At 40.9% G+C, this 17,491-nt stretch overlaps 1 protein-coding gene across 1 annotated transcript in view; it reads right to left on the bottom strand.

Moving 5' to 3' along the window:
• Nucleotides 1–217: 217 nt before the first annotated feature.
• LOC139738610 (ankyrin-repeat and fibronectin type III domain-containing 1-like) overlaps nt 218–17,491 on the bottom strand; it is a 68,997-nt gene continuing 51,723 nt past the window's right edge. The window contains exons 13-23 of the mRNA XM_071649226.1: nt 17,188–17,290; nt 10,653–10,785; nt 9,882–10,094; nt 9,128–9,247; nt 8,335–8,541; nt 7,121–7,270; nt 6,602–6,722; nt 5,921–6,087; nt 5,089–5,257; nt 4,567–4,733; nt 218–4,098 (exon numbers count right to left, since the gene is read on the bottom strand). Of these exons, the coding sequence (XP_071505327.1) occupies nt 3,817–4,098; nt 4,567–4,733; nt 5,089–5,257; nt 5,921–6,087; nt 6,602–6,722; nt 7,121–7,270; nt 8,335–8,541; nt 9,128–9,247; nt 9,882–10,094; nt 10,653–10,785; nt 17,188–17,290 (1,832 nt within the window). The 3' untranslated portion in view covers nt 218–3,816. The remainder of the gene's footprint in view (nt 4,099–4,566; nt 4,734–5,088; nt 5,258–5,920; nt 6,088–6,601; nt 6,723–7,120; nt 7,271–8,334; nt 8,542–9,127; nt 9,248–9,881; nt 10,095–10,652; nt 10,786–17,187; nt 17,291–17,491) is intronic.

The following is a 17,491-nucleotide window of genomic DNA, read 5'->3' as shown; positions in this document are numbered from 1 at the left end:
TGCAGAAGTATTTAAATGTTTATTCCTGTTTTCTTTACAATACTGCCAGATTGCTCAAAATCTGACGAAAAAGACTTGTGGATTATTTGGAGGTGACGGTACGGGTGTGAGTCTCGTTCAAAAAGTCTTAGATGGTTGGTAAATATGCTGAAAAAAAAACCAACAAACTACCTGCTGCTAAGTGGGAAAACATTCTCCTTTTCACAGTATTACCATATTTGTTTTTTGTTTTTTTGAGGCTTTGCACCTTGTTAAATTTACATAAGCTAGATATCAGCTAATGAACCTTTTATAGAAACTCTTTATGATGGGTTTGGGATGAAACATCTACTGCAAATTGACAGTGACATTAACAATTGTGGTGACCTTATTTCTCTGTTGTTGTATTTTTTTTTTTCAAAATAAATCGCAGAGTGTAAAGGTAGCAAATCAGTATAACATGCTGCTCCTTACATTACCTACAGACAAGCAACCACGTACATATCACAATTTGTAGATCTTGCCAGTAAATAATGACAGAAGCAAACAAACACTTTCTTGTCGGCTAGTTTCGCAAAATTTAAATCTTGTAAGTTGTAATGCAGATTCCTTTTTTTTTAAAACCATTTGAGCTCCCATGTACCTAAGCTTTGCAGCTGAAAAAACAAAACAAACAAAAAACAACAACAAGGCAGACTGAAAAATTAAAAGAAAAGATTTAAGAGAATGACCACTGTTCATCACTCACATCCACCATCCTGCAATGAAATGAGGTAGATTATCCTTATAAAGTGTCAAAGCGAACAATCCTTTATACATGGCATTCCTGTCAATCAGATCAAATGAAATTGCTAACAAAAGCGATTATTTATCCTTTTTGTTTCAGTTAGTAAATTTAAGTATCAGATGGTGGTAGTTAAGTGAGACATGATGATAAGTGATCTTGAACGATCACTTTTTTTTTCAGACTCAAGGCAAAATAAAGCTGATATTACTGTTGACATCGGGTCACAACAGTACTTCATTTTTAAAGGTCCAATTCAACTCTACAATCACAACATGAAACATCTGACTTTGGCACAGAATAACAATCGACAAGAATTTGAAGTTAAATGACACTTGAGAACAAGTTTGAGCAATTCGCTAAAAAAAAAAAAAACTATCATATTACCACTGCCACAAATACTGCTCTTCCAGTAAGTTTTTGGACTAAAGTATATTTCCAGGTAAACTCTATGATATGCGACATAATTTCTTGCGCCGTAAGTAAAATGCATTATCATACCCTACAATTTGTAAAATCACTGGATAAAACTGAATGGATTATCATACTTGTAATAAAAATGTAACATATATTTTATGATTAAAATACATCCCATTATCAGTTTGGGAGCTTTGTGAACCTGTATTATTCATTAACAAGGTTAAAGTGGGATCATATTCGTCACAGTATTAAAAGTAATGCAATATCTTGAGCTTCCTCTAGAACTACAGTTACTTGGCATGCTGGCAAAAAAAACAACAACAAAAATAACACAAAATAAAACAAACTGCTTGGCAATTGGCGTGCAGCTTTCGGCACTATGTATTGATGACACTCCAAACCCAATATGGCATGCTCCCCATGGTCACTTGGGAGCCCTCTCTTCTTAAAATGGCACACTGACTCAAAACGCTTTAATTCCAAGAAACGTCTGGTTTCTCTTGGTCAAAGAAATGTGCAACGGCATATCAATCATAACATACACACGCTTTTCTTAGAACACGTTCACACTGGAATATTTCACCACAGATTTTTTTCTTCCTTCAAATCATCTAAGACTGCCGAGAGAAGTCTAGCAACCACGACCTGCCAATGAATCAGATGACAGTTGCAAAATACTTCTGTTATTTTTACTATTCCTTCCTCTTCAGAACTTTTCAATCATTGCATAGCACACAAACGTTATCATACGACGTCGCTTCCTGATAGCAAAGCCGTTGAATGTTCTAGATAGCTTTCTCTGGCTTCTATTTCTGCTGTACACTGTACACGTAAGGTCACTTTTCTAGTTCTCAGCTTGGATCAAATACAAGTGTGGAACAATGGAAAACATTTGGTTGAGACAAAACAGTCATGAAATCAGAAGGAACTGATCAATGGATTTCCCTCTTCCTTATTTTTAATAACATAGTTTGTGCAATGAATGCATACTGAGGCTTCTGCAACAATACGCAGTGGATAAATGTTGCAGGTCATTTTTGTTCCCGCCCGCTTAAAAGATACTGAATGACTCGTGGTGCATTCGATTTTCTTCATTATGGCTACGATTTATTGCACATTACATCATCTAACACATCAAATGAAAATAACGACCAAGCTCTGTTATCCATTCTAGCCTCTTCAGTGTTCATAGTTTCCATGTCACCTAAAACTCAGCTGAAAAATGCAACCTTCCAATACGACTAGAAATCAACTGAATGTCCTAGTCTTCCATGAAATTGTGTTTTTTTTCTTTTTCTATCTGCTCATATTACTCACAGAAAAAAAAAAAAACCTCTGGAATGCTTAACAAACCACATGAATACATCAGCCAAAGTGATTTTCTCTGTAAAGGGCCTAGGTTGACAAAAGTCGATATACATTATGTCACAAGATAAATGTTTGCAGTAAATGTGAATATGGCTGTAAATAAAAAAAAACACTGCCAGAGATTTATTTCACAAATTATAAGAATTTTTGATTAAATTGGCATTAAAAAAGAGAGAGTGAAAACAGGTTGTCAAAATCAGTACAACAATGGATATAAGATTTAAAAAAAAAGTAACTAGGCTAAAAGGAGCCTCATTGTATTATACTGCCAGGAAAGAAAAGTATTATTATAAGATAAAGTCCTAAAAATAACCCCAGTAATGTATGGAGGCCATGGCAATCTAATTCATAGTACATCAGGTAATATGGGGTACAAACTATCTTAAAGGCATAATATATGTCTGAAAATTATACACATGGCAAGAGATTTACCAGACACCACCATAACCTTGACATTTGAATATCTGGTTCCCGAATATTAAGTGACAACCTGTCTTGACTGTTAAACCTCAGTCACTGGTGAAAAAGAGGGAATGATTTTTAGTTGTCAATTTCTGCCCACGGCAGAGAAACGTTCTGTTTGTCAGAAATTCTTTGGTGTTGAAGGGGACATAGCTCTCCCCTGCCTAGTCCCAAGATGAGCAACCATTCTCCAGCGATGCAATCCCCGTGGTACGGCCGCAGTCACTGTACTGGCCTCTCCATCAGTTATCTCTCTGCCCTTGTCAGCAAAGAGCACCATTCCTCTGTTGCATAGCAGTGTAACCGCTTGATAATTTCTTATTGCTTGCGCCGTTGAGGAAGTGTTCTGTCCAGTCTGCGACCCCTTCTGGTCAGAGAGAGCAAGAAAAGGTGCAAAAATCCCCATTTCCAGGAAAAAAACACCACTTTGTACCACAAGGCACCTTGCTGTCGCCAGCAGTCCCTCTCAATTTGTGCAGAAATGACACAGAGGAATTCCACGCAAGTCAGCTGGTGAGATTGACTCGTAGACACACTCCAATACCGGGGGGAATCAGTCTTCGTCTGCATCACCTGACAGCATTTCAGGACTCCAAAGGGCATGGCAGAACTGGAACCAATGTACAATCTTTCTGCCCCCGCGCGCCTTTTCCCCTCCCCTCCCCCGATCCTCATCCTCCTGATCTCCATTGCACTGATGATTCTTGAGGAATGCACACACTTACAGCTACAGGCAGAGAGAGCTGTTCAAAGTGGATGTGTTTTTTCTTTGAGAGAGAGATGGATTGGGGGCAATCCCGGCATCATACCTCCGTCGAGGGTCCAACGTTCAGGATCGCCCTCTCCGAATCCTTGGGGCGGACGAAAAGCTGGCCTTTGGTCCAGGGGTTTTGGAGCTGTAGGGGGCAGAAGTGGTCCTGCAGCGTGTACTCCTTGGCGGCGATGATGGCCACCAGGCAGAACTGGGCGCTGTCCTCCGGCGAGAAGGCGGGCGTCTCCACCCCGCTGCTCTCCATGGCCTTGTTCAGCTGCTGGACGACGAGGCTGACGATCTCCTCGCACGTCGTCCTTGACGTCACATGGAGCTGTGGATTGAGAAGACAAGAAAATATTAGACTGGCTGCAATGATTTCGGCAAATAACCAATCATGATGATTATTATCAATTTTGATAAGCAGGTAAGAAAGTTTGGACATTTATAACCAGACTAAGCATTGATCCTTATTCAATCCTACTACTTCTGCTGTGATTACTACTACTACTACAACTAGTTCTACTGTTATAATGACTACCACCACCACCACCACCACCACTACTACTACTACTACTACTACTACTAGTACTACCACTACCACTACTACTACCACTACCAATACCAATACCAATACCAATTCCACTAATACTATGACTGCAACTCCTGATATTACTATTATGATATCTGTGTTGGCATTGTGCATTTCAACTGCAAACAATAAGTCCCTAGACTCCCAAAGATATGGCCTATTTGAACAAAATCTTTGACGAGGATGACAATCACTTCATTATGCTTTTACCTTGACACTCGTTCCTTTGGCAAGACCGGAATTGTAGGCGGGGAACACTCTGAGGATGCCAGACTTGAGGGTGCTGTCTGCCACAGTCTCCACGTTGAGGGGCAACGTCTGGCAACCGATGCTGCTACTACAGGGAGGGGGTGGCAGCAACGTGTGGTTCTGTGAATCTGAGGATAAAAAGCAAGAGCACAAAACAGAGCACAATTAACAATTGCATCACCAATTATGATCACTGCTACTACTACTACTACTACTACTACTACTACAATGGATTCTGGCAATAACAAATTCAGTGGGACCAGTGAAAGCACTTTGTTATACTGAAATTTTGCTGTATCAGGGTTTGACAAACAATGGTAAACACAGAAACTCTGGGGAGAGGGAAATACTATGCTAAAACGGTACTTTTGTAATATCAGTGTTCTTAATAACGAGAGACTGCTGAATTCCCATCATGACATATACATGTACTTTCATGAACTTCTAACTTCTCTCCCTATATGCAGAAATGGTATCACCCACCTTTCATACACTGCCCAAGTGTGGCAAGAATGTCCTCGGAAGCGTCCACTGGCGAAGGGGGAGGAGCATAGAGCACCGAGAGGGGCACGCCCCCTTTGATCTGCTTGTCCCTGGCGTACTGGAGGATGTCCATGATCCATCGCATCCCTCTCCACATCATGTCCAGTGACTGGGAGGTCGGAATGACAAGTATGATGCACCACAATTTAGTAAAGTGTTAGCCTGCCCTCTAGAGTTCAATTGAACACTTTTCTTTCCTTCTTTTTTCTAGCTTAGTCTTATCCACTAGACCCCACATTATATCCAATGACAGGAATTTATGGCAGAAGACCACCACACAAAAAAATGAAAAAAAAAGGAGAAAAATACAAAATCAAACTTGCCTGGGCCTATTGCAACTGACTTATATATCAGCACCATTTATTCAGTGTTTCAGTAGTAGCCTTGATAGAAAATCATGTGCATACATACTCAGAATGGACTTGAACCAAAGATCTCCTGATTAATAAATAGATCCACTAGACTATCAAGCTTTCGACCAACAGCAAGTGTTGGTTTTTATCCCTTATAGCAGCAGGTACTATATTAGTGGTCATTGATTTGAATAAGCTCAGGCATGCTCTCTAGTATTTAGCATTAAGAAAGGTTGCCAAAAAAAGCTACCAATACAAGCTTTTTTTTTCCAGCTCATCATAGACAAAATATGCAGAGAGAGGTCGTTTGCATGGTTTTGAGATTACTCCTTGCCCGGCTTTGAGGCACCCCACTGCCACTCTTGAGACTGTCATCATCATCATAATCATGATGCAGTGAATTACGAGGGCGCTCTCACCTTCTGGAATTCCTCCACTTGAGTCTGCCTCTGCTTGGCCTCGTTGAGCTCGTCGTTGGAGAAGGCCTCGCGGAGCTGCTGCTGGGTGATGAGTGCCTCCGTCTCCATGATGGACGACAGCCGGGCGTAGCGTCGGATGAAGTCCCCGTGGTATGTGCTCATGTGAACTGTTCAGTGCGGGGGTGGGGGGGGGGGAGAACAAAAACATGCATGCCATTAGGTAATTGGAAGATTGGGATATCTCATTCCTGTCAGGTCTGACAGGAGTTCAACATTTTCAATTTATGTGTTGTTTGATTCTTCAAGTTATCAGTGCTAGTATTATCTGCACTACGCTTGCTTCCAAGTACTTTTCTGAACAGGAGCAAATTCCTGGTGATATTGATGTTTTTGTTGAGAACCTCTTTCCTGAAAACGGACATGTGTCACAGCAAATCCACTTGTATACTTGGAAACTACCACTTCTATTTCGCTGCCTGGAATTCTAAGATCATACTTGACTATATTTATGAGAAGAATATCTCTCCATTTCATGAAAATTCATTTTTTTAATGTAAGCATAAGGTCATTTTTTATATTTGGATTCATCCTGCAACAAATTTTTCACATACCACAGAATCATGTGATTCTGTTTACACAGCATCAGGTGACCTTTTCTAAAGGGCATGTCAGGTGACTTACTCATTTCAAAGATGGGCACTGAGATGGAGGTGAAATCTCGGCTGATGATCCAGTCATCGGATGGTGTCCCCGGTCCTATGCACACGCTTCCCAACGGCGGGAGCAGCAAAATGAAGGCAATCTGTGGAGCAAGGTGGGAGAGCGAAAAGAGAATGATAGGGATGAAGACTCGTCTATGTGATGTCATGCTATGATTCTCGTCAGCTGCTACAACATTTTTCCTACACTGCTAATTACAGTGGCAGGGAGGAACATTTAGCAATTGATGCTACTCTCCCAAAAGTCTGTTATAAACCCCTTTGTTCAATATGCAAATAGCGTTATCTTGGTCAGATTTTGAGGTAGGAGTAGAAAACTTTCAACTTTAACAAATTCATTGATATTCAGCAAGACACAAGGACCCTGTATGTAGATTTACAGCAAGGTATAAATGCAATGGTTTATTCTACACCCTCTGATACACTTCTGCCTAGTACTTCTCCTAGTAGAGCAGTGTAATAAGGCCTAAATGTGTCTCACCTCATCACTGAGCTCCACGACCTCCAGGTCACACAGTCGATGCGTGATGGCCTCTTCCTCCGTCACCCCGACTCTCGTCAGGAGCTTTCTCGTGGCCGACGCGAGCTGACGCTGGAAGTCTTCTTGCACTTTGGTCGCTTTCCTCTTTACCTGGTGTCAGCAAATTGAGAAAAAGGAGTGAAATACCTTATATTAAAACCTGTCCGCATGCTTCAACATTCACTCATATTTTGCATATGGGCAATTCCGCGGTTAGTAACGTTACATTTGAACAAATTTAGATATTTGTTTTTACTACTAAATTACCATTTATTCATTTCAAGGCAAAAATTATGTCAAAAACATGTTCATCATTCCCAGGTTTATGATACAGAAAAGAATGAATACAATCCAAGAAATATTAGAATTGCTATGGCAACTTAAAGGGCTGGTTAGTAACGTTACGAAAAAAGGACATGACAAAAAAATCAATGTCTTGTAACAAAAAGTACGTGTGCAAAAATTCAAGTTACTTCAAACAAAGTGTTGCATTAATTTCAATTATTGCATCATGACAAATGTTCACATAATGTTTTTTAGCAGTTCGACCAATAATTTCTTAGCTAGACCCCCAAAAGCATGGTTAGTAACGTTACGGTTAGTAACGTTACATTTGTCCGGAGTAATTCCGCAGGTCATTTCACCCTTTTGTAATTGACAAAATGTCACATGACTTCTGGAGTATTTAAATGTATTTATCTTTTGCCCTTTAGCAAAAACTTTGAGTAAAAAATTTCAAAGGAACACACTGTAATTTGCATTTAAGTGAATTTCAGCATCCCCAGTCCCACATGTACATTTTAAATGATGGTTTTAGATCTCGCGAAATCAATCAATACGAAAGATAAAATCTACTGAATTTGAAAGACCTTAATGATTGGTGAACATCCATGGCATTAATTGATACCTAGATTAAAGAGTAAGATAAAGAGGCACATTTCTTTTATCCATGTCATGTCCACCTAACTGCGGAATTGCCCATATGATGTTTTGTTCAGTGAACTTTATCATCATCCATCCAAAATCTTTCTGGCACAAAACAACATTATCTAAAAAAGAAATCTGTACAAATCAGAAACAAGTGAAGGAAGGAAACCAGAAAAACAAAACAAAGCAAAACAAAAACCAAAACAAACAAAACAGGAGCTTGGCAGCCTAGTCTACCGCTTCCGTACCTCGCACTTGTCCAGACTGTGCAGCCAGTCCCACTCCTCCTGCGAGACGTTGTGGTTGTCGCGCACCTTGATGTGGGGCAGCATGCTGGGGTGCTTCTCCGGCACCTGCACCCGGATGTTGTCCACCGAGCTGCGCAGCTTGAGGTAGCCCACGTAGAGACCCCGGGAGAGGGGGGTGTTGCACACCTGGTGGTGCAGGATCTTCTCCTGCAAAGGTCAAAGGTGAATTCAAGAATGGGAGAATAGTCAGGGTGTAGGCCATTTCAAGATTTATAATTGGGACTATGGTATTTTCTCTTTCTTTCAAACAGCTTTCATCATGTTTGCTCCTGATGCCTCTGTCACCTGATTACAAATTTATTCCAGTATGTCTCTATGGCTGAAATGTGGGAATAGGATATGGTTGTCCTAAGCATCATCATGATCAAATCTAGTGACTACGGTGATAAAATGGCATTTGGCATTAGCACCTGACATGATGGAAAAATGTTATGAGTCTTCAAAATGACTTTAAAAATAAAGCAATTACTGTGACATCTTTATCACTGCATTCATCTGGAGAATGAACACATACCAATAATGCGCCACTCTTTGCCAAAGATCTCTCCTCTATGTGTAAATACTGCCACTATTAACACCATCATCAGTACGTTTCTCATCATATTGAAGTGTATAAGCAATACCATTGCTATCATCAGCAATGCATGTGGGGAAAAAAACAAAACCAAACAACAACATCAGAACACTATTTCGCTGGTGACAAGCTTAGAGTCCCTGGTGCAGTCCCACTCACCGGTAATGAGGTAAGGAGGAGATCAGCTGCCACGGGACATTCGACGCTCATCGACTTCCTCTTCTGCACTCTCGTCATGCTCACCCACTTCAGAGCCGCACTCTGGATCGTCCTTGGGTCCTGCGAGAGAAGAACAAGGGAATGATTAAAAGAACATCATCACTTAATACCCCTACCTACTCGTTGCTATGGAAACGGGGCTCAGGAGGACAAATCCTCCTTTAATAGTCAAGTCTCCCCATGACAATTGCCTACAGAGGAACGAGTGAGAGAACAATGCATATTTCACAGCTCCAATTCTCCAGATGGAAAACAAAACAAACCCTCACCTCTTGGAGACAGTTTGACCCACAATTTGCACTGCTCTTTATGGATAAAAGTAAGTTTTGAACACCATGAGCATTCAAAATGAATCAATTAATATATGAAGGTGTCATTGAAAGCATGACTCCATTGACCTGTGCCTCTTTGCACACTAAATCATTTATTTCATTTCATTTCATTTTTTTCCAAACTCGCATTAAAATGCAAAAGATTCACCAAAAAACAACAACAAAGCTGAGAGGATATCATCACATGGATATATCATAAATATATATATAAAAAGAGAGAGATACTACACAAAGAGATAATGAAAGAAAATGGAATTCTATGAGAGAACATGGAGCAGCCAGCAGAGGCCATTGACCTTTCTACGGCTGGCATTAAGAGCACCATGCGTTGTCAGTGAGTGGAAGTGGGTGTGGCCAGTTACCTTGACGCTATTGATGAGGGTGAAGATGAGGATGCCCTGGCTGTCCCTCACGGGCTCGTAGTAGAGCTTGCCCAGGTCCTGCGTTCCCAGGATGCTTTGCAGCTGGGCGGCGGCCTGCAGGAGGCGGCTGCGGAAGAGGACGACCGGGGAGGAGGCCGTGGACTGGGTCAGGTCGTTGCGCAGGAGGTCAACGTCCTCCCACGTCTGGGCCACCTGTTGAATATGAGGAGAAGACAATGGTAAAAATGCCATCAGTACTAATGGAATTCAGAGTCTCTTTGGGATCGTTTTGTTTTATAACCATCAGCTTTCAACATTAAATTCTGATGCAACGCAATGCACACAAAAACTGCCATATACAAGTTTTTAGTGATCGGTTTTACATGCTTATGAAGTATTCTTGGCAGGTTTGGCCACTAAAAAAAGTATGTTCAGTCTGCACACGACATTTACATCACAAATAGAACAATTTCACAGATGTTGTTCAAATTCACCTTGTAGGAGCTTAATGTCACACTGGAGGAAAGATTGCCTACTCTTTCAAAATTAGTACTTTTTATATCATACGTATTCCTCTGGAAGTACAAATTTTTGACGAAATCATTGGAAAGGTTTCATTAAGAAGTGTGACAACATTCTAATTTCCTTACAGAATAGATGGAACTATAACACACTACAGGAGGCATAATTATTATGGTGTATTTCATTGTTTCAGTCACATCTACATGTATTCTCATAATAATGCCTACTATAATTCACACTCCAACCCACCTTCATGAACCAGAGGAAGTCCTGCTGAATGTTGCTGGGGAAGTTCTCGTCCACCTCGACGATGGGGAGATAATCTTCCGTCGTCACCAAAACCTTGTCCTCATTGTAGATGACGGAGGCGATGTACACACCCCTGGAGAGAAGAGAATCGAGACATGCGTCGTACTGAATAAATCAAGTGAGCAGTGGTGCATGGCAAATACTAAAATAATTTCTCACCATCCTTAGAGATCTGTACGGGTCTCATATGCTTGTGATTACTGCAACTTATGATGACTGTAGCTGCCACATTAGGTACGCTATCATTGGAAAAACATTTTCAAAATTTGGGTCGTGATCACGGCAGGGTCTCTTCTTTTTGATTCATCATTTTCACTTGTAAAAAATGTTGAAACTTGGGTCATGACTGTTTGCAAAGAGCTGACCCGGGCATGTACATAAATATAGCATGTTTAATATGTGCAAAGACCACGCACAATAAGCCAATTGCTGAAAGTGAAGGCAAAACATCACTTCTCCAATGACAATCACTTCGTTTGCATATGACCATTTAACATGCTGAACTCGCTGTTTACATCCCTAGTCCTTTAACACAGATGAAATCCCTGAAACATCTCTTGTTCTTCCATGAAAAAGAGACCCCCCCCCCCAAAAAAAAAAGCAAATACTGTACTCTCTCGTAGTGATGGAAAAATCGTGAGACACAGGCACGTGGCAAAACAGGTTTGGTTGTCTCTTTTTGTTAGTGCTAACTCTGACATTTACACCGTGATTCTGGAGCGTGTCATTGCATATCATGTAAATAATGGTGTCGTGAGAGGAACACCATCATCAATCCCTGTGGCCCAACTAATGTAAAGTCCATTAGTGTCTTGCGAATGTTTCACTCCTTTTTTTTCTTTTAATTTTGTGGGCGACAAATGTCTGACGAAGGGGAGCCCACTCAAAATGTCGTTATTCATGTTGCCTGGAGAATGACATCTGCTATCGACCCTAATCAGTTTATCCCTACACCCTGCACCCCGTCTGCACAAAGTTACACCGTCACGGTTAACACTCCTCGCGTCTCCACGCCAAAAAGAGTACTATGGAACACTACTGCAGGTCAGTCACCCCTAGCTGTGGCATATGTTGGTCATTGCCTGCATATCCTCAGCAAACAAACATCTATCATCCCTATAATTAGCAGTCTTAAATAAACACCCAACTCATAAAGGCTTAATCTGCCTGCCAGACAAGGAAGAACACGAGTGACAGACGGACAAATTATGATACTGAAGTGGGGAAAGATAACGGACAGACAGAACGAGAGAGAAAGAGGAGGATGGGAGAGAATGTTACTGGGGAGGAATATGAGTAGGTGAAAGGAGAACAGGTATAATAAACGGAGTGACAGAGATAAGATAGCAGGAGACAGGATAGAAGAGAGATAGAAGAACAACAATACAGAGTGACTGAAAATAGCTGGGAAGAATGGAAATAAATCAGAAAAGTGAGAAAACAGTTAAGAGACAGAGAGAAAGACAAATATAGATAGATGGAGAGATAGATAAGAAACAGATGAATATATAAGTGGAAAGACTGCAAATGAAGGAAAAAAGTAACAGAAATGTCAGAAAGTGGTAAAACAAGGGAAAGAGATATACTAAATCAGAAAAGGGCAGACATATAGATAGACAGGTACATAGAAAGAAAGCTAGATAGATAGATACAGTTAACAACAAAATTATTCATACCCCTGAGAAATTATTAGTTCTGAGCAGATTTCTTACAAGTGAAGGATGGAGTGATGGTGATTGGGTGTTAACTTTTTACTCTTATTCGTCCTCTATAAATTGACATGAATTCCAGTTTCACCTCATTTGCATAACAATAGAAATGTTGAGATATAACACCCAATCACTGTCACTCCATTCTTTACTTGTAAGAAATCTGCTCAAAACTAAAAATTTCCCAGGGGTATGAATAATTTTGTTGTTAACTGTAGTAGGGAACAAATGATTGCATAGAGCACAGAGATAGACAGAAAATTATGAATGAATAGACAAACACATGTGTAGGAGAGAAAAGGAGAGAAAGAAATGTTGCCATATTCAAGAAGGAAAAACAAAGAGAGATAGAGACAGTGAGAATGTAAGAATTACTCAGACATGAGCCACTGAAAAACTGGTCACACCAAATGAAGAACGATATGAAGAATTGACAAAGAAGAAAAACAAACAAACCAAGAGATGAGAGAGGGAGCATGTGAAAACAAAAGAAATGTAAGACATGCAATAGCATGAAGTATCCATATCCATCGCCCTCTCTAACCCATCATCTTAAACATCACTGATATTATACACAAGATGGTCCCAAATGGGAGTGAAAGACTTAATGGGGGGGGGGGGGGATGAGTAGGGGACAACTCATGGCTAGGAACTATGGGAGGAAGTCTCATGGATATGTGATCACACACCACGTTCGGTTGACGCATTGCCGTCTGCCAAATCCTTGACGCGGTCTCACCTCCCTTCCCCCTTCCTTTAACTCTTAAAACCCTCTGTGGTTCCTTCCTGCCACCCCTGGCTATGTGTGTTTCCAATGCCATCAGATTTAGCGGAGGGGGAACTAATTCATCAGGGGACATTTCCCTCTTGTTCTCTGGGAAATCTCGGCGGTCACAGTGGACACAAATTGGTAATTGTGTGATAATGAGAATATTCCCTTATTCATTCCTGGCTACCGGCCACTTGGTTCTAATTCATTGCAGTCTTCCTTTTTTTGTGTGTAAGTCACCATGGAGCACCATGATCTGATCGTGGCTGTTGTTGTTGTTGTTGTTGAGTTTTTTTTTTGCCTTTTGTCAGTCAGACATGACTATTTAATTATGCCCTGACAATCCCTGTGGCTGAATGAGGGCCACGCTTTTGAACTCGACAGATATCAATCATGTTGCGGTAGCTGAATAAAGCGCGGGTACAAATGTCCATCAATTTAGAGATTTTTATCTCCATCCCAAAAATCAATTGCTTGCCATAATTTACATCACGCTTATGAAATCAGCCGGAGAATATAAAAAAGAAATGTGCATGCGATGACCTTTACAAAATTTCTGGGGGCTTGAAAAATGAAGGAAGAAAAGGTTACATGCGCATTGTACGTGTTACTGATACAGATCACAACCTCACATTAAAGCCGCGTTGGGATCGATACGTGAAGGGAAAACAAAACACAACTTGTAAATCTGGATCGACGTGAAACCTGAGCACTTCCTTTTTTTTTTTCACAGAGCTGATGGCTTCGAGTAAATACTCTAGGCGCAGAGGAGAGTAGATGACGTCATGGAAGTTCAAGGCCTTCTTCACGGAAGGAAGGGATATAGTGCCGTAAACACCGGCGATCTCCGAATGCGGAGTGTCGTCAAACCTCTGTCAAACGTCTGTGACTCGTCTGCCAAGCGTTTAATATTGCCAAGGCATAGCAGACAGTCTCTTGTTACACTAGCTCTGATTTTGTTCCCTAATACATCCCCCTCCACCCAAATATGGCACACCTCTTGACATATACGGCCAATGAAACATCCACTGTGACTTTGTTGTTGATGTTTCAATGGAAACGTGGGTAGGGGGTGGGGGAGAGGTGGGATTATGAGGTTTTTGTAAGTATTTTTGTAAAGTGGAAAGTGCCTCTATCTCTGCCTACGAAAGTAAGATTAAGTAGAGATAAAGCTTTCATATATGTCCTAGCTGCCCTCCCTACCTCAAACCATTGTGCCACGAAACCATGAAAACACTCGTGTTGACTGACATATGACACTGCAAAACATGTTTGATGACATTTTCCTGCTTGTTGAGTATCTTGTTTTGATGCCATAAGTAGAGGTCAAATCACCCACATCAAAATGACAACCTTGTTTGGCAGAAATGTGTGTGGGCTATATGTATGATGTGACGCGCGTTGCTCAGTGACGACCGCCGTCCGCAACCGAAACGTGCCGGAGAGGGAAAGGCCTGCAATCTGTTCATTTATTTCGTTAAGTTTGGGTGGAGTACGCTTTAAGGGACAGTGACCGCCAACTCCCCCTCCATTGCCTTGCCCCATCCCCTGGTCTTAACTTATCCCCCCCCCCCCCCCCCTCCTCCTTCTCACCACCACCCTCTCCTCTTTGTCCACTCATGACTGCTCCAATTATCACTCATTGCTGCAAACACAAAAACCACACAGCATAGGCTTCCTATAATCGTCTCTACTTCACCCCCCTCCCCCCCCCCATTTACTTAGGTATTGGATTACCAGCTCTCTCATTGCATAATTGCTGATGCCAGTTATTCAAAACTCTTGACAACGATCGACGAAAACACTTTTTGAACACTTGAGTTAAAGTAGGCACGACTCGTTCATGTCACTAAAAGGGCTTTTGAGTAGGGTTTCAAATAAATTCACTTAAGGCATATTGACTGGTGTTAAAAAGAAAAAGAAAAAGAAAAAAAATAACGATGGGAAAAATTCAATCCAATCAGCATTCGATGCTGCAAATGGCAAGGTTTCCAATAAAACATTGCATGTAAACAAGGACAGAATACAAAAATGGCACTCTTTACTTCTTCTATTACATTGTGCCTTCTCTTTCATTAATTTTGTAGAGCTTTGTTTGGTGGGGGGGGGGGGGGAAGGGGTGGGTTGGGAGGAACCTGATGACTGTGTTTACGCACCAAACATTCTCGGATGTGTGACCGGAGAATACGCAAGTACATGGTTACAATCACGCTCGGGACAACTTTGTAAATCAGACGACGTGATTTGTGCTGCATTTTGTGCCACGAGAGATTGTTGCCGGAAACAACAACAGAGAGCTCCAAAATTGGCAGACAAGTGACCCAAATTCTTCACCTCCTAACCATCCCTACGACTTACGATCAAGGGAAAAATTGAAAAACTTTACCCTCGCTACCCTTCTTCTTCAACAGACCAGCAAAACAGATCAATTCCTCACCAAAATCATGTCTACTTTCGCAGCAACTGGAGAGGAAAAGTTTGCTTAAATTGGAGTCTCAGGGCACCGACTAGCAGTGATGAATACTAATTCTGCAATCCTGCACCGCCTGCTGATTCTATTTTCGAGCCGTAAAGACACCGCGTATCGCTCTCACTTATTTTTAGGGGACATGTAAACAGACTCAATGTGCGGATGTGATCACACTGTCAACCTCACTCCTGATCGACACGATTGCACTGACCCACACTGCTTGTCAAAAAGGGGTAACTCTCAACCCATGCTCTAGAGCACCAGAGTATATTGAGTATACATTCGGCAGTACACACGAAAATTGCTACATGTATGACAGGGTTCCTGCACCTTTAAAAAAAATAAATTCCATGGCTTTTCCATGACTTTTCCATGTAAAGTTTTAGAAATCCAGGATTCTGCTTCTCAGAAAATAACTATTAGATAAACAGTGACCACGCAAAAGATCAGACAGTGTGTCTACCACATCAACAATGTCTGTGGTGGATGAGTTGGTCCGACATGATTTGAAAAAATGTTTTCTGTAAAAACAAGATCATATCGCAAAAAAAGAAGATCACTAAAAGGCAAAAAATATTCAAATTCATTAAATTCCATTTTCATGATATGTTTAAAATTCTGCTTCTTCCATGACTTTTCAAGGTGTGGAAAAACATTTACGAAATTCCATGACTTTTCCAGGTTTACTATGACTGGAGGAACCCTGCCATAAATACCAACAACAAAAGTGAAATTACATGTCATAGATGATGGCACTCAGCTTGTTGACTCACTCAGTTACCATAGCAACAGCAGACAAACAGCATGCATTCACATCTCATCCTTAGTGAAACACATTAAATAACTTATTCTTTATGCCCTGAAATTTCTGCTCTCCAATTCTTTTAACAAAGGGATGTCTTAAAATGGCATTTCCATAACATTGTCATGCACACTAATTTGGCTGTCCATGGTCCCATTTCATAAAACTGTTATCAGTAACAACTGCCACATTTCTATGACAAATTTGCTCTCAGCCAATCAGATGCAAGGATTTCAGTAGCTATATACAAACTATCGCAACTTGTTATTGATAACAAGTTTCATGAAATGGAGCCCTGATCTTCTTTTACACTGAGGGAATATTTTCAATAGATGCCTCATAATGTCACTCTGCACTAAACAACAGCAGCATTCACGACATATCCATCAAACAAAGTAGTGATATAGGCATGCAAAAATGAATACTGTCAGATTGAAGTTTTCAATTCTCTGCCAAAATTACCCTACTTCAACGATTTCAGCACATGTGCTGGATCCACCGTAATATATGTCCATCAAAAGCATTCAAGTAGAATTGCATAATCTTTACCTCAAGGGACTGACCGAAAAACAACAACAAATGTGTCTGTGCAATTTAACTCACAAAGAATTCCATGCAAAACCAAGTTGCAGCATAATCTAATATGTGATTCATTCACGAAAACTAATGATTATCATCTCTCGATCGATAAGAGAGAAGGGGAATGATCAAGACAAGAGTCTCACCTTCGTAGATGCTTCTGGAATTTCGGGGCAGACTGAAAGAGGTTCTTAAGGCTTTTCCTCACCGTCTTCCTCATCTGATTGGGTGATGCTCGCGGTGAACTCGCTGTCAGGGGGCAAACGAGAAGACACATTCATTACCAAAAGACACATTCATTAGAAAAGTGCAGAAAAACACTGTAGAGACAAAGTAGTCAGGGACAGCTGCATAGATTTTTTTTTGTTTGTGACTGAGTAACACAATCTACACAAAGATTTTTTTAAAAATCGTATCACAAGAGGTAATCAAATGATTTCAAGCTACACA

The sequence above is a fragment of the Diadema antillarum genome, unplaced genomic scaffold (assembly GCF_040938485.1).
Source record: "Diadema antillarum isolate AM-2024a unplaced genomic scaffold, OU_Dant_1.0 seq00000759_RagTag, whole genome shotgun sequence".
NCBI classification, from domain to species: domain Eukaryota; kingdom Metazoa; phylum Echinodermata; class Echinoidea; order Diadematoida; family Diadematidae; genus Diadema; species Diadema antillarum.
Note: the sequence above shows the minus strand (reverse complement) of the source record. Positions and strands in the feature narration are given on the sequence as shown.